The sequence below is a fragment of the Maylandia zebra genome, linkage group LG12 (genome assembly GCF_041146795.1).
Source record: "Maylandia zebra isolate NMK-2024a linkage group LG12, Mzebra_GT3a, whole genome shotgun sequence".
NCBI lineage: Eukaryota > Metazoa > Chordata > Actinopteri > Cichliformes > Cichlidae > Maylandia > Maylandia zebra.
This window is the reverse complement of record NC_135178.1, coordinates 30,780,020-30,805,103: the sequence shown is the minus strand read 5'-3', so window position 1 is coordinate 30,805,103 and position 25,084 is coordinate 30,780,020. Positions and strand designations below refer to the sequence as shown.

General features: G+C 39.6%; 3 protein-coding genes across 12 annotated transcripts in view; 2 read left to right on the top strand and 1 right to left on the bottom strand.

Moving 5' to 3' along the window:
• Window positions 1–2: 2 nt before the first annotated feature.
• LOC101470998 (zinc finger protein 462) lies at window positions 3–16,311 on the bottom strand. 2 transcript variants are annotated; one of them, XM_014407189.3, is made up of 11 exons: window positions 16,198–16,311; window positions 15,770–15,834; window positions 10,757–15,684; window positions 10,388–10,653; window positions 9,687–9,805; window positions 9,201–9,329; window positions 8,817–9,060; window positions 8,174–8,316; window positions 7,848–8,071; window positions 4,217–5,444; window positions 3–2,235 (listed from the first exon to the last, which is right to left on the bottom strand). In XM_014407189.3, the coding sequence occupies exons 2-11, from the start codon at window positions 15,777–15,779 to the stop codon at window positions 2,099–2,101; spliced, it is 7,428 nt and encodes a 2,475-aa protein (XP_014262675.3). In that variant the 5' UTR covers window positions 15,780–15,834; window positions 16,198–16,311; the 3' UTR covers window positions 3–2,098. The 2 variants fall into 2 exon arrangements, with proteins under 2 accessions (XP_014262675.3, XP_014262674.3); XM_014407188.3 differs by having other exon boundaries at window positions 16,161–16,287.
• LOC105940566 (4-hydroxybenzoate polyprenyltransferase, mitochondrial) lies at window positions 15,690–22,297 on the top strand. Of its 9 annotated transcripts, none has more exons than XM_076891053.1 (10): window positions 16,664–16,757; window positions 16,839–16,903; window positions 17,385–17,518; window positions 18,769–19,100; window positions 19,850–20,016; window positions 20,201–20,322; window positions 20,570–20,655; window positions 20,760–20,893; window positions 21,627–21,815; window positions 21,927–22,297. In XM_076891053.1, the coding sequence occupies exons 4-10, from the start codon at window positions 18,797–18,799 to the stop codon at window positions 22,041–22,043; spliced, it is 1,119 nt and encodes a 372-aa protein (XP_076747168.1). In that variant the 5' UTR covers window positions 16,664–16,757; window positions 16,839–16,903; window positions 17,385–17,518; window positions 18,769–18,796; the 3' UTR covers window positions 22,044–22,297. The 9 variants fall into 9 exon arrangements, with proteins under 9 accessions (XP_076747170.1, XP_024660139.2, XP_076747168.1 ...); XM_076891052.1 differs by having other exon boundaries at window positions 16,839–16,915; XM_076891055.1 differs by lacking the exons at window positions 16,664–16,757; window positions 16,839–16,903 and adding an exon at window positions 15,690–15,723.
• The window catches only part of LOC112435655 (4-hydroxybenzoate polyprenyltransferase, mitochondrial-like), a 41,830-nt gene continuing 35,135 nt past the window's right edge, over window positions 18,390–25,084 (top strand). Inside the window, exon 1 of the mRNA XM_076891057.1 lies at window positions 18,390–18,488. The gene's annotated coding sequence lies outside the window, so the exon portion shown is untranslated. The remainder of the gene's footprint in view (window positions 18,489–25,084) is intronic.

The window sequence follows — 25,084 nt, the reverse complement described above, 5'->3', positions numbered from 1 at the left end:
AAGCAGTGCTTAGAGAATTTATTGAAACAGTAAAGCTGTAATGCCATGTAGTTCACTTTGATGACTGGAATATAATCAAACAGTGGCATGGCCAAACGTTGTATTGTCATATTAACACCATTACTGGTGGCAGAGTGTGTCATAAAAAAATTTGAGAAAACTGAAAAGACAGCCTTTTAGTCAATCCATCTTCTGTTCGCTGATGCCTCATCAGAAATGGTTTCAGTGGCTGTCAAGAAGCCAGTGGTAGAAAACAGGGAGAAAATGCTCAGTATGCCAAATTGCACAAGAACTGGGCTGAAAATCAGTGACAGAAGTTCTTATAGAGGGCTGAATCCAGATGTGAAATGTTTAGTTCAAATTGTCAATATGTATAGAAGAGGTTATGGTGGAGGTGCTGTCATGGTTTGGGGTTTCATTTCAGCCAGTGGTGTTGGGGATCTTATTAAAAAGCTTTTGATCAAACATGGAAAATCATGTAGGAAAGCATCTGCTTGGCAATAAGAAAATTTTTCACAAGACTGATCCCCAAACACACCTCCCATGCAGTGAAAGAATATTGGGATAGAAAAAACACACACACAACTGAACCCAGTCAGTCATGGATTTTCCTTCCCAGAGCCCGGAACTTAATATTACTGAAGCAGTGTGGGATTATATTGACAGAGAACAAAACCAAAGTCAACAAACATCCAAAGAATTACAGGAGAAGCACTCAAGGGAACAAGGCTAGGTTAAGAGAGTTCAGTTTGTGTTGATGAAAAAAGGTGGCCATACCAAGTATTGAATTTCAGGCTCATCAGAAATGTCCAGACTTTTTTCTCAGTATACTGTATTTCTATTTTCACATTTTTATAATTTGCTACACCCATTTCCTAGATCCACATCAAAATTAAAAAAAAAAAAAATAGGGGTGGGTAAGCCATTTGCACAGTATTATTTAGCTAATGCGCACATTGCTCTTTACATCAAGACATTTGAGATCAAACATTTATTGTTGTAACCAGATTATATTTTCTTAATGCACTATTTGATTTTTGCTACAGGGCAACACTTTTAATACAAAGCATCCATGTTTTATAATACAAGGATATGAACACACGTGGTCTCATAACACATTAACTTTTTAAACTTGAACTGTGTTTCAGTCTTCTGTAAATGTCCCTGATTAGTTCTTGGTCCAGCCTGCGTCCGTTTTTTGCTGTTGTTCAAGAAATTGAAAAAAAATGGACCATTTATTAATCATTTATGACCTATTGTGCACAAGTCTGTATCTTCAGATGTACTGCCTTTTCTGACACCAGTGACATCTACTGTAATGGTAAAATTAACTAAAAATGTTTAAATTCACCACTTTCATAGAAGGCGCCACTCTAAGCTAGGAGGAAAATAAATATCAGGTGCTGCAAACACACTTTAAATTCAAAACAAATTGAAGTATTAAAAAAAAAAAAAAAAAAAAAAAAAAAAAAAAATTGTTAACATGGAATACCAAACTAAATACTGATATTTTACTGTCAACTATTTTCCTTTTCAGTACAAAATACACAATAAAAGTGTGTTGAAATACCAAACAACACCTGAAGGCAGCATTTAATGAACTTTCTGTTATGGAAGTTGGTTCAGTTTGTGGCATTTAACTCTATGTAAACGTTTTCATGTAAAATTAGTTCACAGTGTAGAGGTTTCTGCAGATTTTACAGTAATAACTTCTCGTAAATAATACCTCCCTGCACAAACTACAGGAATAAAAATGAACTCTTGATGACAGTTGATCACGGCCATTATCCATTAGTGTTTAAAAAAAAATACAAAAAAAAATTCTAAAGATTTTAAATACAGTGTGTCACACATAATACATTCACCATATTGGTTCAAAGTTTTATTTACTGAATCACATCTATGTTTAACAGCTTTACCATAAAAGCATTTTATAGGAAGAAGTTTAAAAATGCACAAAAAAGGAAACGTAAATATGTAAACGTACAGTTAGATAAGATATGAGAATAACAAAATCTAAAATGCGTAACTCAACACAACACTGGAAGGAACTTTCCATAAAATGGAAACCCAAATAAAAAAAACGTGGAAAAGACTGTTAGATTCCATGCCGCATGACGTGACGCTTCAGTTCAGAGCTGTTCACCAAATTTCTTCCACAGAACTCACAAGTAAATCGTTTCTGCTCTGTAACCGAGGAGCACAGGACTTCAGCAGGTTCTTTTGTTGTTGTATCTGAGGGAGGGGACAAAACAAAACAAATCAACAACGTAATTATCCCATACCGAAGATTCCTCAAAATCTATTTATGTTCACAACCCAATACTTACCTACAGTTAGTTATCACAAAAAAGTAGATAAAAGCTCAGAAAAAGAGTAAAAAATTACCATTAGAACTTAAGAAAAACCTGAGAAGTTCTCATATTTTTTGCTTGAACGACTAAATAAACAATGATCACACACATAGATCATCTCCTTTTGAATCACTTTTTATCATCAGATTTGTCTGTAATCACACACAGTCCTGTTTTTTTTCATTTAATTTTTCAAATTAATATTAGGAATGCACTAAGATACAGTCATGTGAAAAAGAAAGTACACCCTGTTTCAACTCTAAGGATTTACATATCAGCACATAATAAGAAAATATAACAACACTGTATATATGTAATACACTATATGTATTACTAATATTACATTTATTTAACAGAAACTCAGCCAAAATGCAGAAGCAGTGTGTGAAAAAGTAAGTACACCTTATATTCAGTATCTTCTAGAACCATTCTTAACAGCATTCATCGTCTGTATGACTTTATCAGTCTTTACAACATTGCTTCAGTTCAGTTTGAGGTTTTCAGGCATTCATTTAAGCACAGCCAGTCCTGTGGATTGGAAACAAGCCTAAATCATCGCCCCTCCACCACCCTGCTTGACAGGTGCTGCAAGGTGCTTGTGCTGTTATCCTGTTTGGTTTTCTCCAAATGTGATGCTTTGCAGTATTGCTAGACATCGCTATTTAACCCTTTAGAGCATAGGTGTCAAACTCTGGCCCGCGGGCCAAATTTGGCCCACAGCCTAATTACATTTGGGCCACGAAGCCATACCAAATGACTATCAAAGATGGCCTACTGGTATTATACAGCTAATATATATATTGTTTAGTATTAAGCTTTGTTTGTTCCATATTCAGTTTTTCAGCAAAACGTGTTTGAGTCCATAAGAAAAGATTCATTCTTATATCACAATACACAATATTGTGTATTGTGTATTTTGTTGTACAGTTATTTTATTTTCAACTTTAATTTATATATTTATCTTTATCTTATTCTTCCCAGTTAAATTTACCCTTCATTCTAATTTGTGTTGTACAGTTATTTCATTTTTAACCTTAATTTATATTTTATTCCTTCCTAGTTAAATTTACCCTTTTTAATTTTTCATATTTATTTCCTATCTTATTCATAGCCTTTTCCTTTTTTGTTCTCTTTAGGTCACGAGCAGTTGTCCAAGCATTTCACTACATATCGTACTGTGTATGACTGTGTACGTGACAAATAAAATTTGAATTTGAATTTGAATTTGATTTGATCTGGAGGAATAAATATATTTCAATAAATATTAACGTTAGCCCGCGACTTTGTTCCAGTTTTGAATTTTGGCCCACTGTGTATCTGAGCTTGACACCCCTGCTTTAGAGTCTCAGATGTAGCTCTTCTACATATATTTCTTTGGTTTGTCTGAGCATCTTCGCCTTGTGCATTGTTTTATCACACATGTGAATCAGATCAATGAACTGCCAGACAATTTGTTTTCATAGAGGTCACCATACTTGCTGATGATTGTAGCATCTGGCTGTTACTTACCTTCTTACATCCTATAAACGCAGCAAAGATGGCTTTTTTAGTTTTTCCACACTGCTTCTGCATTTTGGCTCATTTTTTGTTAAATTATTAATGACATAATAGTTCATCTTTAATTGTACTTATCTAAAGTCCTGACACATAAAACCTTACAATTCAAAGAGGGAGCACTTTTATTTTCATAACTCTATCATTGATGTTGCCCAATATCTGCATTTACCATCTCTTTTTCTGTACTTTAAACAAGTGTTAAAGTGTACTTAAGAGTGTACTTTTAAGTGTACTTAAAATATGTGTTTTGCTTACAAAAAATGCACAAAAACTAATATTTCAATTCACTCATAATTTCTTTTTACCTTCAGGCTCTTGCAGACAATCATCATCCTTCATCCCGTCGTGGTCACCAGGCGCCTGATCTTGGTGTCGTTCCTCGTCTTCTGTGAGCATCTCAGATCCTTGGTTCTGCTTCTGCTCGAAAGGACCGTTCTCTTCTTCCTCCTTGAAGCATTCAGGAGAGTGCACTTCCTTCTTCAGACATTCTTTCTCAAGTACTGGTATTTCTGTGCAAGGTTTAGGTTCCTGTTCACTGCTTTGCTGAGTGTGCACTTCTTCCCGCTTTAATTTTGTAAACGAGACACCTAAAATATCGCCGGTGATCATCTTAAGTCGTGCACAAGTGGGCGGGAGGGTTAACATATGTCTTTCAATTTTTAAACTCTCCTTTGTCCTCGTGTTATTTACATGTGCAACATTTAGCTTTGTTAAGGCTGAATTTGCCTCTATACCAACTTGACTCTTTGGATTCTGGAACAAAGGGAAGTTGCTCTCTTCAGCTAATGGGATATCACTTGCATCACTTGCCTCAGTGCCCTTCTCCATCTTGACCGTTTTACCCTCATCTGCCTTGTTATGCATCTTGCTGTCATCATTGGCCAACTGTAAGATATGACGCAGTATGTCATCTTCTACCTTTGCCTCAATGTTCAGTGTTTTATGCTCAAGTGCTTTAACGTCTTGCTTTTGAGCTGGTGTTTCTTCATCCACTTTGAAATCATTTCCTGTCTCCATTTGTTGTTTGTCTCCAGATTCTGTGAATTCGGGTTGGGCTTGGTTTTCATATGTCTGCCTCTCTTCCTCTGGATTGCCGTAATCCTCACATGGGGTATCTGTAATTTTCACTTCTCTTACACTTTGTTCCACATTTCCTGTCTCCTGTTCTCTTGCAGTCTCTAGCAGCACAAGCTCCGCTTGTTTTTGCAGCTCTTGTTGGACAGTAGAGTTTGGTTTTGCATTTTCACGTTGAATGCCTGATTCGGAAGTCTGGCCAGGACTTTCTCCGTTGGTTTCCTGGCATTCCCTGATCTGGAGTGCACTTTTCTCTGTGGTATAGTTTTCTTCCAGGTTCTCAGCTTGTGGAACCTCATCACAGTCTGCAAAAAGGTCCTCCATTTCTACATCTTCTCTGTCCTCATCGAGCTGGTCCATGTTAGACAACTGTTCCTCTTTTGTTACTGGCACATTACCAACGCTTGCCTCCAGCTGATCAAGGCTCACCTGACCCACGAGTTCATGATTCCTCACGACCTGCATAGACAGAATCAAGGTCCAAATTATGATACACTTTTCCATCACATTATATTGGGGTGAGGGTGGGGCCCTGATGATGTAGAAGCCTCAAAAACTCATTTATCCAATATAATACACTTGGAGTTATGGGGTTGAGATAAGACTCCCAGTCCTATAGTTTATGGGAAGCCAGACATGACATGGTAAACACTTTCGTGGTGAGTTTATGGGCTTAGTCCCTGATTTTGGAGGCATACTGAATAAAAAAAATGGTAAATGGCCTGCATTTGTATAGCTCTTTTCTAGTCCCTAAGGACTCCAAAGCGCTTTACATATCCAGTCATCCACCCATTCACACACACATTCACACACTGGTGATGGCAAGCTACATTGTAGCCACAGCCACCCTGGGGCGCACTGACAGAGGTGCCCCAGGGTGGTAAAACATTATTACAACTATTTTGCAAATCATGTTTAAATTGCTTAAAAATGTTGGATTATCTTTTGTCTGCTTACTGCATAGAGATAGCAGTTTCACAGTCAGTCCCTCTCCTTCTCACCACATCTTATTCTTTGAAACTAAGATGGTTGTGGTGAAAATGCTAATCTTGGGGCATCAAAACACAATTTCAGAAACCAACGGATCGTGTCACAGTAGTTGTCCATGTCCATCTTTGACATTACTTATGGTTTAATCCCCGTAAATGTAGCACTTTTCAATAGCCAAGGAATTGGGGTAGGATATGCACTGCATCACTCCATTAGGTGCAACCTTAATCAATCTAAGGAGCTTGCAAAGAAAAGCGTCTGGACTTCTTTGAGTTGCTTGAAGACGTTTCACCTCTCATCCGAGAAGCTTCTTCAGTTCTAAGGGTCAAATGGTGGAGAGTCCCAGATTTAAACCCAGTGGGAGTTTCCCCCCACAGAGGGACAAAGGACCCCCTGATGATCCTCTACCTAATCATATGAGCCAAGGTGTAAAAGCGGGTGTGGGTCACAATCAGCCAGGGTTTCGGGTGAGCTCATTGTGAAGCCTGGCCCCACCCTATCATGTGATTTCCTGAGGTCAGATGGCCCAGGATGTGAGTGGGCGTTAAGGCATCTGGGAAGGGATCTCAAAACTGGATTATAGATGGCAGACAGTTGGTGTCATAAACCACCGCCTCTGTTCAAAGATGCTCGCTCACAGTGGACGTAAATGGCTTCTTTCACTCCTCTTTCAAACCATCTGTATTCTCTGTCCAAAATGTGAACGTTGGCATCCTCGAAAGAGTGACCTTTGTCCTTTAGATGCAGATGAACTGCTGAGTCTTGTACAGTGGAGGTGGCTCTTCTATGTTGTGTTATGCGCTTGTGAAGTGGCTGTTTGGTCTCGCCGATGTAGAGGTCTGGGCATTCCTCGCTGCACTGTACAGCATACATCACGTTGTTAAGTTTGTGTTTAGGAGTTTTGTCTTTCGGGTGAACCAGTTTCTGTCTGAGTGTGTTGCTGGGTCTGAAGTACACTGGGATGTCGTGCTTGGAGAGAACCTTGAGTTTCTCTGATACACCGGCTACATAGGGGATGACAATGTTGTTGCGTCTGTCTTTCTTATCCTCCCTCGCTGGTGTCTGATCTTCTTTTCTGTGCATCTTTGCTGACTTTATAGGATTCCACTTCTAGGATATAAGGATTCCACTTCTTGTCTTTTGATTTTGACCCAGGTGCCATCTACATATCTGTACCAATGGCTGGGTACTCTCCCTTTAAAAGAGCCAAGAGCCTTTCTTTCCACTTCCTCCATGTAAAGGTTGGCTCTTCAAGCAACTCAAAGAAGTCCAGACGCTTTTCTTTCCAAGCTCCTTAGACTACAATGACCTGGATGACTGAGAACCTTCACAGACACAACCTTAATCAATATTAAACCGATTTGTGGCAAAGTTTTTGAACTACAAAAACATTCAGACTAAAGGAATCAAATGGCCCAGTGCCAATGTCTCCGTAGCGAATGTGATATGTGAATAAAACCATTCTTTTGCAAAAGTAAGTCCACTGTCTATATGTAGCTTGTGAAAGTGATGCAGTGCTACTAAACAAGATACATGGTTGACATTTAAAAATGTCATTCTGATGAATTCTTTATGTTCATTTTTATATCTATTCATATTTTTAGGATGTATGCTCCCACTCTCTTTCGTTGGCTACTCCCTTCAAATATCAGACATGTTGACGTCTGACATCTAATTGCTGCTTACGTTTTTTATAGGCTTAAATAACTTCATTCTTCATTCAACTTCATATTCTCTTGATTTTCTAAATCTTCATGGTTATGACAGCAGTGTGTAGAACAAGAGCACCGTCAGCCCATCAGTTAAAGAAACAACGTTTTTTGACCCAAAGGAATTCCAAGGATGCACAGAAGGCTTTAGAGAAATCCTGACCTGATGCTTATCGCTCAGGTGTGCCTCCAAATCACTCAGCCGGGTGCAGTCGAAATAGCACAGCCGACACTTGTAGGGTTTGATGTCATCGTGCCTCATCATGTGCAAATGCAGGTTTTCTGGGCTGCCACTGGTGAAAGTACATTTGTGACAGCGAAAGATGATGCCTTGAAGGTAACGTGACAGTTTGGGGCGACGAACCTCTATTGGCACTACACGTTCCTCTGTAAAGAAAAAAAAAGGAAAAAAGGGAATGCTTGTGTGACAGCGTCAGGTATCGGAAAGCAGAACACGTTCCTACAAATCCTGCAAATGCTCCAACATACCACGATGCAAGACAATGTGATCAATCATGTTGTTCTTGTTCTTAGTTTGGTACAGACAGAAAGGGCAGCAGAGGTCCTTCTGATGAGTAGGCTTTGACTGGCAGGTAGAGTGACCCGTCTCCATGTGCATTTCCAGAGTTTTCCTAATGACAACAGGAGAAATCAGTGATAACATTGCAAATCTGTCAGTGTTTGGTGACAACTCGTGTTGAGTAATGAGTAGAAATGACAAATTCAAGATGTCTGTCAAGTCAAATACCTCATAACACTCATCCAAGTTATTTCCATACATCTAAAATAATTGACAACAATGTCTAAATTTGAATAAAAGAAGCTTCTTCTTCAAAAAGGGTTCAAACAGCAGATAGCGCGGCATGTTTGATTTAGCACACTTTTATGCCAGGTTCTCTTCCCGATGCCACCCCAAAGGGATTTGTGTCTCCTGCTTGAGGCAAACCAGGAATGCATTATGTCACCTGACTATAGAAACTAGTCAGATCCTGCACATCTGTGATGATGCAGAATTAAAAGTATTAATTACAATTTGCAGATTTTTAGTAACACACTAAATTTTATTAAAGAAAAAAAAAAAGGCCAAAAATCTTTTGTACACAGCAAAATACAAACTCTTACAGCACCTTACCTTAAACCTGTGAAAAAGTTGCAGTCTTTACATCTGAGGATTTTCTTTCCATGCCGATTTAGGTAGTGCCGCCGGATACTAGACAGGTGTCCAGTGCTGAAATTGCAGAACTCACAGTGAAGCACGCTGTTCTCAGGTAATTTTGAAAGTTGCACGTTCACTTTAGATTTGATGCTGCTCTGTGCCATCATGGTGTAGTGGTTTAACTGGCGCCGCACATCTGGGGGCTCCAAGTACAGAGATCCTGTCAAAGTTTCAAGGACCCACAGTCTGTTAGTACTGCTACAAAACCAAAAACTGTTTGTTTTATGAAAACCAAGACCAAGTTTAAAAAACAAACAAACAAACGCACACACACACAAAAAAACATGAGATATGACTTGCCTTTAATCAGTTCAGGTCGCTCATCAATTTCAGGCAAGCTGTTCATTTTCTCTGATGAATTAGAGGACTCCTTAAACCTCTCTTCACTCTCATCTTTGTCTTCAGTCTCAGCTGCAGCCATGATGAGATCTAAGTATTCAGCAAAAGAATAACCAAATGAAAAAGGAAAGACATAAACGCAGACATAAAGCCACACGAAATCTCTCAAACCCCTTCTTGTGAAAGATGTGGCTGTCTTTAAAACTAAGCCAAAACCATCCCAGTCTGAACAGTTAAAGTCAGCTTCTAATATAAAATGCACCTGCGACAACTCATATTAACTTGACCAAATCCAGCATACAGAAAACTTATGCTAATAATCTACAACAAAAGACTAATTTTAAAAATTCTGGTGATTTTGAAATCAATGTTCGCAGATCAAAGTCAATGCATTTGACACTTAATGCTCATAAGATACCACTGGTGATCTTACAAATGAGTTCTTACCATTATGCTTTTTCATAAAATGACTCCTCCAGAGGCCAAAGACTGTTGTCCGATAGGTACAGCAACTACACAGAAAAGGTCTCAGAGTTCCAGATTTGTGGATGAGATATTTGCTAATGCTGGTGAGGTAAAAAGAAAAAAAAAAAGGTTCACAATCATTCAACTCTCACAAAAAATACAGCTTGGGGTGTTTGGGACTTGCTTTAACGAACAAAGCAATCAAAATTCAATTTCAACAAGCCTGCGAAAGATACATTAGTCAAACAGAGAGTAGATGAAGTAACTCCTAAAATCTGTAAAGGAGGTATAATTTCTTGACTTTGGTTCTCTTGTCAGAAAGCCATTGTTTCGATTTATGAGGAAACGGTCTTCTTGTGCAGTTTAAAGTTATACAGGAGTGGATAGAGGTGGAATTGAGGAAAGCGAGAAAGGGGAGTCTAACTTTTTATTTAACCAGGAAGTGAAAATGTTGAGATAAAGAAGCTTTTCTGCAAAGGTTTTCCAATACCCAGATAGGCACTGTACTTTTTCAGACTAAACAAGACCAACTGTTAAAATTTCCATTTGGCTATGTTACTTTTTAAGTGAGCCCACAAAAAAAAAAAAAAAGCGTGGCAAAATGGGGTGACTGCTTTAATAGCATTATTAATACGTTTTTTTTAGTTTAGTTTTTAACAATAAAAAAAGCCCAAAGTTCTTACTTGTGTTTTAATCTAGATGTGGAGCTATTGTCCAATTTCTTGATGGCTGCCAGGGCTGCGTGGCTGTGCTCATGTGAATGCAAGCCTTTCAATGACATAAACATCCGGCCGCACTGTCTACACGTGTGTTTGTCTCCATTCGATTCTAGTTCTGGCTGCTGTACATCAGAGAGTTCTGATGTAGCGGCGCTCTGTACTGGTGTCCCGTTCCAACGATTAACCTCGTTCACAGTTTCCAATGTGGTCGTTTCATCTTGCCTGCAGGGCTGGAAAAAAAAAAAAAAAAAAAAAAAAATCACAGCAATGGTCAAATAACACGAGTAGATCAGAAGACAAAGAGCGTAGACAGGAATTACAGCGTCAACTTACCTCGCTGGATTCTTGCTCTAGTGTTGTGCTAATAAGCGACTCCTTTCTCTGCGCAGCCTTGGCCTTCTCTAGCATCCTTGCTCTGTGGCGATCCATGTGATAACACAACTTTCTAATCCCATTTAATTGTGTGTTGCAGTGGTCACATTTGTAAACCCCTGTGGTTTTCTTTTTCGTCGATCCTAGTGACAACACAGTAAAGTCCAATTTCCACTCTGAGCGGTGAAAAGTACTATAGTGGTCAATGAGCAGCTGCGACGACTTGAATGTTAATTCTGGACATTTCAAACATTTAACCTTTGTGCTGTTGCCTGATTTAAGTATGTTGCTGGGAAAGTTCCATTTACGCTTATTATATTTCTCAAGAAGTTTGTAAATACTGACTGCATCCAATTTGTGAGTATTTTTGTAGTGGCACTGGAGGTATTTTCGATACAGTCCTTTATAGGTGCACATCTGGCACTTGTACAACTGTTTGTTGCTGCGGAGGCCGGACAGCAAAGTTGATGGGGATGCCTCAGGAGTTTCCGTTTGTGGAGCCTGTCTACTTTCCGCAATGCTTACTTCTCTCGAAGTTTTGTTTTTCACAGAGGCATCCTCCCATGCTGAGCCCTGAGATGTGTGAACCGGCTGGCTTTCAGTGTCTGTGTGCTCATACACTTCTGTGTCATGATGAACCCTCTTACAGTGAGCATTGAGTTTTGTCAGTGATCCATGGATTTGTGAACATTTTTTACACAAGTACCCTCTTTCATTAGAACCTTTTCCTAAAGTACAATTGACCATGTTTGATACAAAGACTTCACCTGTCTCAAGTTCATCTGCCCGGACTACAATTGCTGGATGCTTCATTTGACAGTGAGTGAGGGTCCCGTGGTAGCTAGCATTCACATATGGACAGTTTGGACACTTGTAGATCAAGAGGCTTTCTTCTGCTGTTATGCTAGACTTAAATGTCTCAGAGGCTTTTTCTTGTTGCTGAGTTGATGGGTCTTCAAACGGCGATGGCGCTGTCTTCTTGAGAGGCTGTTTGTATATGGGCACGTAGTATTTTAAATAAGCCTCCTTTCCATGCGTCACTGCATAGTGGCCTCCAAGATGCTTTTTCCTGAAGTAAACTTTAGAACACAGCACACATTTGTATACGCAGTCCTTTGAAATAGTATGCTTGTGGTTAGCAAGCAAATGGCGACCAAGAGCAAGTTTGGTGGTGCATGTGTAAGAACAGTGCTGGCAGTTGATCACGGCATAGATTTTCTTGCTTAAAACTGAAGTCTTTGATACAGATCTATGTGTACTGTAGGCTTTAGATAGAAGTATTTTACTTTTAACTAATGGCTTAGGAGCAGGTTTGGCCGTGCTTTGTGCTGTGCTTGCACCAGTCTTCTTGTGGTCTCGCTCGCAGTGTTTGTTCAGTTTCTCCAGCGTTGCGCAGATTTGGGGACAGGTTTTACACATGTGCCCACAAAGTTTCAAAGTCTCACCAGGAGGACTGCTTTTCCGGGTTTCGTCCAAATTTTCAACATACACCATATCCACATGGAGACTATCGGCCCTGGATGGGAGGTTGGGATGCTTCATCTGGCAGTGAGTGAGAACACCCTGATAAACGGTATTGACGTAGGTACAATACGGACACTTAAAGACATGCAGACGTTTTTGGAGCTGCTTTTTTGGTTTTTGTTCTTGTTCAAATTTTTTGATTACAACTTCCGGGTGTTTCATTCCACAGTGAATATGGAGACCGTGTTTGCTATTAAAATTTGCAGAGCAGTAAAGGCACTTGAACACTGTGGAGGACGCCTTTGCTTCATCCTGTGATTTACCAAACTGGTAGGAGTCAAATGAGCCAGGTCTGTCACTTTGGTCTTGCACCCGCCAGCTTGCGTTTGTTTTCTTGGAAAGTTTTGCACTCAAAGGATGAACCATTCGGTAATGGTGTGCCAGATCTGACAAAGAGTTAGATTTAAAAGAGCATCTTTTGCAAGACAAACCAGCTTTATTTTGTCCGGATCTTTGGGATAGCAATCTGTTTTCAGTGCCACTGCCTCCACTCTGCTCTAGATCAGGCTTCTTCTTTTTACAATGGACCATTCCAGGACCAGCATATAACCGAGAACTTACATACTCAACGCAGGGGACACGTCCTAGGTGGCGTTCCTGGTAGTGCTCATAAACTGCTGCAGCTTTTTCATGTCTGAAAACACAGAATTCACAATAATAGCCGCGCTCTAATGATCCTTGTCTAAAATAATATCTTAAAATATCTGTGACTGTACGCTTTACTTTGTGAATTTTCCTTAAATGGGTCTTCAGAGCATATATCACGTCAGTTTTGTATGCGCATGAGTAACAGTTCAGGGACCTCTTTGTGTGTGGGGTTGTCACTGAGGGTGTTGCTGAAATGACCAAAGATTTTGAATGCTTCTTTGTTTTTTTCTTTTTCATTTTGAGGATTTCCTGAGCAGCTTCTTCATTTTGAGCGGATGTTAGAAGAGATTTCTGTGCCTGATCGTGGATCTTAGATGTATGCAGAAGGATTTCTGAAGGCTTCGCCTTAAATCCATGATGTGTTTTGCTGTAATGGCGCATTACCTGATCCAAAGTACTATGCCTGTAGTTACAAAAGTGGCAAAAAAAAGCTTTTTCTTCGCCTTCATTTATTATAGGAAGAGGTAGATGGGAAGAAGAGGAATCCTTTGCATTTGCTTTCCTGATTTCATCATGGATTAAAGCTGTATATTCAAGAACACACTTAGTGCTGGAATTACACTTTCGATGAACCTTGGCCTGATGGTTAATTACTCCTTTTACAGACGGATTTCCGAAGTTGCATTTGTGGCAATAAAACAAGTTTTCTGGACATGCGTAGGACTTGTTCTGTCTCTCTCCTGTTTCTGAGGCATCTGCTGTGTAATCCTCCTTATACAGATCTTCTTTTTCCCTACACATCTTCACTTGTTTACTAGTATTAAATTGGGAAGATGAAGGACTTTTTGACATCTTAGATTCACTCTGACGTTTCTGCATCTCAGCACTATACCATAGGACATCATCAGTACCTATTGGTGCATCCATAGAATGTTTTGCATTGTGATGACCAAGGATACTCTTAACCTTGGTACTTGTGTAACTGCAGAACTGGCAGTAAAATGTTTCATTTGGTAAACTGGATGAGGAAATGTCCAGTCCAGTAGTAATTTCATTACTGGATTTTGTTGGAAACTTCGAAGATTCCCCTTTCGTGGTTTGGGAAGATTCTGAACGATTCTTACAGGCTTCTGGTGTGGTCTCTGAATGATCTACTACAATCACAGAATCTGAACACTTCTCAGATGTCATCTCTGATGCTGCATGTGATGTGGGACAAGCGGACTGTTTGATTTTATCTAATGTGATTACTTCATCTGGGTGGCTTTTTTGGTAGTGAACATGCATAGCAACAACTGACCTGTGACTAAACATGCATTTCTGGCATTTATACAAGGCCATGTCTGCTCTTTTAGAAGAAGAATTTTGGGATGTGTGGGCACGCTCAGGAGAAATTCCATCTGATTTTTCTAAACTCAGCTGAGACGATTCCTTTTGGGATTCAGACATTGAATATCTGCAGAACAATAAGGAATTCTCCACTTCATATGTTGCATGCTTTGCCTTGTAATGTTCTTTCAAAGACTTCAATAGATTGGTAGTAAATTTACAAAGAAAGCATTTGAAAACCAAACTGAGGCCACATGATTTCATGGCAAATACATCTGGGGCATCTGGATGATTTTCCAAGTAGTGCCTCTTGAGGTCAGCTGTGCTTAAAAACTCAACTGGACACTCCAAGCAACGAAAGGTGGCACTGTGATCACTTGCGTCCTGAATGTAGACAGAATTGTATCTGATATAAGGGTGGTCACTTTGATAATGGGCAGAAATTCGCCTGATGCCCACGTCACTGTAGTCACAATGTTTACAAGAATACACTTTTGCCACGTCTGCCTCGTCTTCATCTTCGCTGACTTCAAATGAAAACTCGTTGCTGCTGGATGACTGCTGTCTTTCATTTTCTTTTTCCGTGAGCATCTCTTCGTTATCCAACTTGGCTTTTTTGACAGGATGACTTTTTAAACTTTTACCACTGGATCTCTTCACAGCACTGTCAGGAACAGTTTCTTTTCTGAATTGTTCCGGAGTTTTAGATGGTGTCAAATCAGTAGTCAAGTCAGTGTGCAAAAAATGGTACGACTTACTTCCTGTGATATCTATCACAGACTTTGCTGTGACTTTGAACACACCACTACTGTTTGGACAGGAGCTTGAAGGAGATTCCTGCAAAATGATAGTTCCTTTGGTTCCATCAGCTAATTTTTCAGCAGTCATTGCATTTGATTCAGATGACACTGAGAAGTACTTTGTAATGGTTTGCAATGGCCTCTTGTAGGTTTTCAGGTCCTTTAACGTGCATTTCCCTTCTGAGGTAGAAATATCTGAAAGAACTGATGGATCTTCCGATGTTCCTGCAGCTTCATTGTTCTGGTTTGCTGAAATGACACTTAAAGTGCTGTCGAGGTTTTCTGAAATGATGACACCTCCTGACACGTTAGGATTTTCTGAAGTTTTGTGACACAGTTCCTCGTGTTCACTTAAACCATCCCAACTACAAGCTTTAAAATCACACCTCTGGCATTTAAAATTATCTCCTGAACTGCTGCTGCTGTTCTCTGTGTTGGCTTTGTCAGTCCCAGGGCATAAACCAGCCTCTCTGAGAGAAATTTCTGTATTGAGGCCATGCACCTTGTTGAGGTGTTCAAAAAGGTACACCTTCGATTTGAAGACCAGCACACAGTGACTACAATGGAAAGCCTTAACTTGGGATTCTTCAGTGACTGCTTGGCTGATGACTTGCTTGATGTGGCCAGAGGTGGAGCACTCCACTGTATCTGAGGGGGCAGGCAACAGACCAGTATAGATCAGCATAGGTCAGTATCTATTCACAAAGACGTTGCATACCTCTGTGATACATACCGTTTTCCATCTTGCATGCCTCTTTTAACCCACAGCCTTACACATTAAGTGACACACCTAGACAACTGAAAAAACAGATTATTATTTTTCTCAAGGCACAGAAGCAGCACAACATAATCCGACACTACTTCGTTATCCGTTATTAAGTTAAACACACAAGTGAATACTTAAAAAAGAGAGCGAGAGAGCGAGATTGTACGCTTTGCTAATATTATCTTTAAATATGGCAGCACAAAGAACTCAACACCTCTATTTAACTTTCAGTGTAGCATATTCAACAGGAAGGAGACGTAAAACGAGTCAACCGAATAAACAGATCCTACCTATTTTAACAAAATGCCGAAATGTGCAACTCGCTAAAGTGCGCGATGCACGCAAGGTTTTTACTCACGCATGCACACAAAAACAGGACAAGGCTTAGGAGGCACCGTTTTGAACCGCTGCTGGAAGTCGCGTGAACACGGAGCACGTTTCCGCCATTTTTCCCGCGAGTGTGACTCTCCCTGGCCTGTGCTTCCGCCACCGCAACAAAACATCTTCACTTCCGTAGAATTCACCAACCCTTCAAAATAAAACTACCTGAAAACTACCTCCGCTGTGTAAGTAATTAAAATATCAGTTATAATGTTTTTTTCCAGCAGTTACACGAGATTCGATATAACGACAGGATATTTTGGTTTAATACGAACTAGGATTTCTTAATTGTATTTTTTTTAATTTTATCAATTTGATTAAAAAAAATGTGTGTTTGTTAATATTCACGAAAACGTATGGAGTTTTTTGTTGTTGTTTTTTTTTACTTCCACGCTTAGTTCATTGTGAAATCTGGGGAAACAGTAACCGGAAGTGCGTAGATTTCATGCCTTAACGCCAAGCCCCCCTTTTAAAAGTCTTTTCTGTGTTTGTGATGGTGTTGTTTTCTGTTTCTATGGCCGGCGATATAGGTATTATAATGTCCAGTGAAGGGTATTAACAAATCCTCCATACTGTAAGTGTTATATAGCACCGCATATTTAAATAAATGGGCGCTATTGTTATTAAAAACTTATAACAGAAATCCTTTTTTCAGGCTCGGTTTCTATCGCAGGCAGTTGGCCACGTGCTTGCAGTGACGATGCTTGCTGAGCTGCACAGGTCACAAAGAAAGCAAGAAAAGCTTTGTTTTACCAATATCACCTTGGTATCCCAGAGAAATTTTATACTGATGTTGCAGACTTTTGCAGAGGGTCTGGCTTTTACAACAAGATGAAAGCTAAAACATTCTAGGAAAAAAATAAAGGATCTAGATTTGTGTCATATATCACGTCTTCACAGCATTTTTTGCTCAATATGTTTCAAATTCACTCTTTATATGTTCATGATGCGCAAATCCTTTCGAGGCAGATATCCTGCTTTAAGCAGGAGGCCGTTTGTGTAAAAAAGGAACGACCATCTCTCAAACGAGAAGGGGCTTAAGAGTTTATCTTTCACGATCTTATAATGCGGTGAATGCAGCCATTCCTCATCTCACAATGAATAGTACTCATACTAAAAAAGTACAAAATGAAAGCATGTTTCTCATTATCAACTGCACCACTTAACCAGCCACACTGCTCTGTTTCTATTCTCATTGTAGTCTTTGGGGCGATCGTGGCTCAAGAGTTGGGAGTTCGCCTTGTAATCGGAAGGTTGCCGACATACATCGCCGCTTTACGTCAACTCCGAAGCCCTTTGGAACAGGGCCCTGTGCAGCACTGTTCAGCAAGAGCAGTGAGGTTTCAGTTGTAACGCTGCTTACATTTGTCACATGTTTTTTGCATATGCAATAATGTTGCATATTCCACAGCCCTACCCTGTCTTGACAAGTAAATTTAAGAATCTGTTTAGGACTTATTTAGCTTATTACTCACTTTGAATTTTTTTTTTTATTGAAACTAAGCTTCTGGCTTATTGGTGTTATTTTAGTCATTATGCAGCCGTATTGTTTGTAAAGTTGGTGAAGCCTGCAGTCGGCTGAAACTGAAGAAGTCACATAGATAAGTGATAAAATGTTTCTACTAAACGCTGGGTCCAGATGAACAGAAATAAATTTCTAGGATCCGATCAGTTACTACTCCATGGTTGTTTTGTATGTTAACAAGAACAAAATAAGTGAAGTAGACTTACAGGGCTTGTTCAAAGAGGTTTTCAAACATATGGTTTTAACCAAAAAAGCATGGGTGCTTTTCCTTAAAAAGTGCAAAAAAAGAAAGAAACAGGCAATTGTTAAGAACGCCTTAGGTGAAGCAGTGTTAGATAAACTAACAAAACACTGCTATTAAAAAAACTATTGGCATATAAAAGCTTCCATTAAGCTGAATATTATTTATATTATTGCATACATATGGTTGACAGAAAGTGACCTCTGTAGCTATTTCCCATTGAGGATTGCAAAAGAAACCACAAAAACGAATAAAACCAACTTACTGATTGTTTGTACATGTGCAGAGGAGGCAAAGTGGATATACTGGATAAAGAATGCTGAATATGGAGCTGCCATAATAAAAAATAAAAACTAGTTAGTGTGAGACCTGGTTTTTATTTAACCAGTAAGGAAATTGTGATGCACACTCCACACCAGTTGGAGGCGCTGGTCCTCCAACTTGTCTGTCAGTCTCAAAGAAGAGACGACCAATGACGACCCAGCAGGGAAGTATTGATGTGGTTGTCATCTGTCCAGTGTTTGGTCTTTTTAAAATCGGTATATTCTCTATTGTAACCTTCATTGTAAGCTTGCTTTGGCGTTATATCACACTAGAGTTAGCAAGTGTGTTGGTAGCATTCATTATATTTTCAGTGATAGCTTAGCCTTGTTACTGTAACACCAGCTTGTCTCATGTAGGTGTGTGCAGTGTCTTACCTAAACAGCTAAAACAGTCAGGTTGTTTCAGCCAAAAGTTTCACACATCTCTGTTTCTGTTATACCAAATGTATTTGTTTAACCTTCGTTTGCATGTGTCTTTCTGCTTCTGTGTGTGCAGGGGTGATCTTTATGAGTGCAGAGACACCATGTTCCCAGCCAAGCTAGCTTTGAGCACTCTGAAAAGGATCCACCATGGAGCTTGTTATCGATGTCTTTCTACCTGCTTCATCCAGAAGGAAGGGATACAGGCTGGAGATGGGCCCCCCTCAGACTCCCGTGTGTGGAAGAGAAAGCCTAAGAACCAATCTGCAGTCTGGTCATCAATAAGACTTCTTGAAACACAGCAAAACGGGAGAAGACGGTTCAGTTTATCAGCTGCTACTATAGTAGATTCAGCACCAGTACACGTCCAACCGTACCTCCGGCTGATGAGGCTGGACAAACCTATAGGTTTGTACTTATATGAACATCACATTGTTGGGTTGTCGTGTCTTCATTCGCTCACCCCAACCAGTCGCGACAGATAGCCGTCCCTCCCTGTTAAAAGGGAGTTTTTCCTTCCTACTGTGACAAAGCAAGCTCATGTGCTCAGGTTTAACTTCAGCAGGTCATTATGACCATGTCTACACATTCATTTTCTGCTATGCAATGATTTTTATCTGTGTCAGTTTAAAAAAAAAATTGATATCTAGAATATTGCAGAATTTTGACTTTATTCCAAACATGCACTCTTTAAGCCCAGAACAATTTTTAGCAGCATTTTCACCATGTTAACAAAACAGAACAAAACAAGAAGCTATATAACATTAATACAGTCTTCAGAAAACAAATGGCTAAAATAAGCACGTCATCTTTGACCTTGTAGAGCTATTAACTGGCACTAACAGGGAAGCATCTTTGTAAGCATGTAGCCCTAACTCATGATGTAGGTAATAATTGTTAAAATTGTTCTTTGAAAGAATCCTACCAAACTGTAAAACTCTTATGTAATTACTGTGTAAGACAATGAGTCTAAAATATCTTGCCCCTGCATTTTTTCAGTGTCACTGCACAGATGCATCTAAAACCAAACCACATTTAAAATGCCACCAGATTAATGTAGCTATTGGCTGCACATTCATCTCTTTGTGGGCTTTGTTTCTGTTCTTATCTTACTTCCTTGTTTAATTCCCTTGAAATTCATTGCCTTTTAATCGTAGGGACATGGCTGCTGTACCTCCCCTGTACATGGAGCATTGCTCTGGCTGCTAACCCTGGATGCTTCCCAGATCTGGGCATGCTCACACTGTTTGGTACAGGTGCTCTTCTCATGAGAGGGGCCGGCTGCACCATCAATGACATGTGGGACAAAGACTTCGACAAAAAAGTAAATGAGATTTTCTTACAGCTGACTCCAAACAAAGAACAGGACATGTTTTTGCAATAAAGTAAATTAAACTTCCATTTCTAAGCAGACGTTAGTCTTACCTGTGTCACTGTCACTCCCCTGCTCAAAGTGTTTCTTTATTTTTCAGCTCTGATAAATTGAAAGTGTTTGTGTTTTTGCACAGGTGTCCCGCACAGCCTCTCGACCAATCGCATCAGGAGAGATTTCTCGAATGCAGGCGCTGGTCTTCCTGGGAGGGCAGCTCTCGCTTGCACTTGGGGTTCTTTTGTGTCTCAACTATTACAGGTACTCAGAATCAATTTTATGTATGAACGTTAATGACATTTTATTAGGAAAATATAAATAGAAGAATAGGAACAGGTATATAGGTTAGATTAAATCCTCCGAGTCATGAGAAAAAAAAATCAGTGCAACAGTTGAACTGGATCACAATATTACTACAGTGTGTTAATTTTCATAGTGTAACTAAAAGTGATTATTTATCCAGTTATTTTGCAGTCTTTCCCTCACATTGTTCAAAATGCTCTCACAGTATAGCTCTGGGTGCTGCTTCTTTATCTCTTGTTATCACCTACCCACTGATGAAGAGGTTCACTTACTGGCCACAGTTTGTGTTGGGTATGTGCTGTGTAAAGTTATCTTGTAGTGTTCTTTGTCTAGAGTTAATATTTTACAGATTATCAGAGCTATAGCTGTTCTCTTGTTCTCTTCTCTCACTTTAGGACTCACTTTCAACTGGGGCGCTCTGCTCGGCTGGTCCGCTATTAAAGGCTCTTGTGATTGGTCCGTGTGTCTCCCGCTATACTTCTCAGGAGTGATGTGGACGCTGGTATATGACACAATATACGCACATCAGGTAAAGTAGTGGGCCTGAGAGATCGCACCACTTCGTTCCTATTAAACACAATTCTTTCCTTAAACCAAAGGCTGAGTGCAGTAAATGTAAAAGAACGCTCTCATACACCAACACTACCCTGAACCAATGATACCTGGCAACATGCTTTTTTTAATGCCAAATTCTGACACTGCCATTTAAGTGTTGCAGCAGAAATCATGACCAAGGTCATCAGCACCAGACCAGGAAAGCAGTTTTTCCAGTCACCTGTTGTCCAATTTAGCTTGCAAATGATAGCTTCAATTTCCTGACAGGAGCCCCCAATGTGCTTTTCTGCTGCTGTAGCCCATCGTGTTGTGCGTTGAGAGATGCTTTTTAGCAGATGTTCTTCTGAGTGGTTATTTGAGTTAACCTTGCCTTCCTATCAGCTTCCTTTCTGTCCATTCTCCTCTAACCTCAGACATCAATAAGGGATTTTTGCCCAGGTGAACTGGTATACATAATAAAGTGACTGTTGAGAACCTGTAAATTTAAGAAGAAAGGAACCGAGAAACTGAAACTAATTTAAAAACAGTTTAAACTGTGAGTACATGGTAGCTGTTCCTTTATATTTAAGAAATGCAGTTTAAGGGATTGCAGTTTACTGTGTTTACTGATGTTTTTCTTTGAGGTGAACATGAGATTAATGTGTCCCGTGTTACAGTAGGGACCTTGATTGACTATGACCTCGTGTTGTTTTGTCTTTCATAAATAGGATAAGGAGGATGACATCAAAGTAGGAGTCAAATCTACTGCACTGAGGTTCCAGGAGCAAACCAAACCCTGGCTGAGTGGCTTCGTTGTGGCCATGATGTCTGGACTGGTATTAGCTGGGGTCAATGCTGAACAGACTCTCCCTTACTATGCTGTACTCACCGGTGTAGCAATGCACCTGACAAACCAGGTGAGGATCATGGTCAACTTTAATACAACATTTAAATGAGAAACATGCACAGATTCATGTGTTTTAAGATTAGGTTTTCCATTGAAGTATATTTATTTTCTTCTCTCGTAGATTTACACATTAGACATCAACAAACCAGAAGACTGCTGGAAAAAGTTTGTTTCAAACAGAAACCTTGGACTGTTGTTGTTTTTAGGTATTGTTGTCGGGAATTTGTGGAAAGAATAAAGACAGACTCTGAAGAAATGAACAAGCCTTCATATAATTAGAGACGATGTTTTATTACATTTGTGTGTTTTGTTTTTTATGAGAAGCACTCTTTTAACAACTTATGTATTTTCAAAAATGCCAGCAAATCTAAATTGAAATTGCTGCAATAAGTTTGACCACCAGGGAGCAGTATGATTCCTCCTACCTGATGAATGTACTGTACGCCAGTGGCCTCATTACTTTGTTTTGGTTCATAAAACACATAAATATCTGGGTCTTTGCGCGACATCCTTCATAAGTCACTGGTTGACATTGGTGCTCTTTGTTTTTATGCTGGCCAGGCAGCATTTACCCACTTTACCTGTGCTTATGTGTCAGAAACCACTTCCAGTTATTAATTATAGGACTTTGGTGAGAGTCGGCGTGTAGATCTGCAGACTTTACTGGTTCTTATAGTGCTTTTGCAACATGAGACTGCTCTCACCCATGATGTTTCAGTACTCTAAAACTTTTAAACAAATTTTAAAGAGAATTCATTTACATCCAGTCCAGTGAAAAACTAAGTACATCTTCCAATATAGAAGGTATGTTTAGTTGCAATAACTTAACCATTTTCTCTATGAGTTTATCAGTTCCTTACATTGTTGTAGAGGAATTTCGGCCCACTCTTCTTTACAGTGTTGCTTCAGCTCGATATTTGCAGGCATTTGTTTATGCAAAAGTTTCTTAAGGTCCCACCACAGCAATTCAATCAGGTTGAGGACTGGACTTTAACCAGTCAATTGCAACACTTTGATGTGTTTCTTTTTTTAGCCATTCTGTTGTAGATTTGCAGGTGTGCTTGGGATCAACGAGCCATAGTCAACGTTCTTTTTGCTTTAATAATATATCTTTGTTTGACTACTGTTCTAGTGAATTGAGGTTTAAAACGATAAAGTGCAGGATTATATTAACACGTGGAAAAAGTGTAGATTTTTCTCTGTGTCGGTGTAATATTTGGGAAAAGGTTCCTGTGAATATGATGGTCTGCTTTCACTGTTGCTGCCCAGGTGAAAAACCCTACAAAGTGTCCTAAATGTAAACCGTGCCACCACAGTGAAAAACCAAAGCACATGAGCAGTGGGAAGTGTTTGTGCCTTGCATAAACTAGTCTACGCAGCCATGAAGCTGTTGTGGCGTTCCAGCGACGAGCAAACTGTGACATGCATATCGATGCCTCAGTGGTCCAGAAGTCCCCATCGGATAGTCCGCTCCATTTGGAGAAATAGTCCCCAGATGAATCTTCCCAAAAGCCAAACCCTGCTGCGTTATTGAGGCATTCGCTGATCTTCCAGTGAGAGTAATACTGTATTCTTAAAACCAGTCCAAGACACCAGGTCGACAGGATGCCATACAGCAGACCTTCCCAAAGTGTTGGGCCCGCCCCTGGGGGGGGCATGAAAAGGGGAAAAAACAAAGCTTGGACACTGCTAGCACGGCGCCCACACAAACGCAAAGCAGGAGCTGAAGCATAGCTGCATATGTTTCCAAACCAACTTCATTCTATGCCAAAGACTAGAAAATACAGTGAAGCATAACTTCCCTTTGGTTTCACCTGCACAAGTCCAAGGTAGGTCTCCCCTGCAGAATTGGTTTTCCCTTCGTCGGGAGCAGCGCTGGGCTCTCCAAATCACGGACAAACAGTATCCCACATTCTTGATTTTTAGTTCAAACATTTGTTGTAATGACTAACTACTCCTGACATTTTGGAGATGTTAGCTCTTTATACAGCAAAGTTACAGCGGGATACAAATAACACCAGGCTGATACTGCCACGATTTGTTCCCCCCATCTAAATCACGGACAAACAGCATCCCACAGTTGTTTATGTTTTTAAACCCATTTTGCACAGAGGCATTTTTTTTTTGAAAAATTTATTGATAGCAATGTTGAATATTACATAGGAAAAAAACAACTACATGTAAAATACACCGTGACGCCTCTGCCTTTCTAAATGGAGGGACAGTAACTGCGTGTTTATATGTAAGCATGTAAAACCTGAAGATAGAGACAAAATACTGTTAATCTGAATAGCTGCCATTCTGCAATTCCTCTCATGTAAACAATAACATTGCCCACAGCCTGACATGAATAAAGGCACATGCCTTTAATGTTGCATGACGAACTCTGTATTCCTCGTTCACACATAAACACAAAAAATGAGTTTTAAAAAAAAATCTCAGATTCGAAACACCATTTACGTGTGGACGAAACAGCTGCGTTTTCAAAAATACCAGTGTAGGCATGGACGTAGTGTAAAAGAGTTAGTAGTTTATTTTCTTACTACCAAGGTTATTATTGCTAACGAAAACTAACGAAATAATGAAAACTAGAAGTGAAAAAACATTTTTGTTAATGGAAATAAAAATAAAAACAAAAAAAGGAAAACTAACTAAAACTGTAATGAGTGTTCACAAAACTAATTAAAATTAACTGCATTTATAGCAAAACTGTGTTTAGTTTTCATTGATGTGTGCATGTCATACAATAGTCAAGGGTGAAAATGAAGTTTAGTTTCCAGATTTTTTTTGCTGTCTAATTATGCCAGCAGGTGGCAGTACGTTAGTCGAGTCGTCTGTGTTGCTGCTCCGTCCACGCGCAGAATCATGTCAGGAGAAAGCGCCAGATTCCAATTTGGGATTACTTTGAATATGACTGTGTTTTGGATAAAGCAAGTGTCTTGTAGTGGAAAGAGACAAATTATGAGGGACATTTCTAAAGGGGAAAAAATTCCCACAAACCTTAAAGTGCACTTGAAAAGCTCACACAAGAAGGCTAACCTAGCTTACCATGAGAATGTAAGGGAGCACACTCAACCCTCATCCCCAGAAAACAGAAGCTAACCCCAGGCAAGGCAGCGTGATGCATCCCGATGGTAGCTGGAATCGCAACATACTCAAGGATAAGCAGAAGAGAATGACTGATATGATGAAACTGGGATTTTGTTACACTTAATTATTGCAAACACAACTAAAACTATAACTGAAACTAATCAAAACTAAACTGAAACTAAGGATTTT

Bases quoted from the DNA above. Each gene is read 5' to 3' on its own strand.
- LOC101470998 (XM_014407189.3), bottom strand. The intron at 9,061-9,200 runs GCAAGTCATATC...AAACTTTGACAG, and splicing joins GCGACCTGAACTGATTAAAG to GATCTCTGTACTTGGAGCCC. The intron at 8,317-8,816 runs GTAAGGTGCTGT...TGTTGTCATTAG, and splicing joins AACTTTTTCACAGGTTTAAG to GAAAACTCTGGAAATGCACA.
- LOC105940566 (XM_076891055.1), top strand. From the start codon at position 18,797: ATGTTCCCAGCCAAGCTAGCTTTGAGCACTCTGAAAAGGATCCACCAT. The intron at 20,017-20,200 runs GTAAATGAGATT...GTTTTTGCACAG, and splicing joins ACAAAGACTTCGACAAAAAA to GTGTCCCGCACAGCCTCTCG. The intron at 20,323-20,569 runs GTACTCAGAATC...ATGCTCTCACAG, and splicing joins TTGTGTCTCAACTATTACAG to TATAGCTCTGGGTGCTGCTT.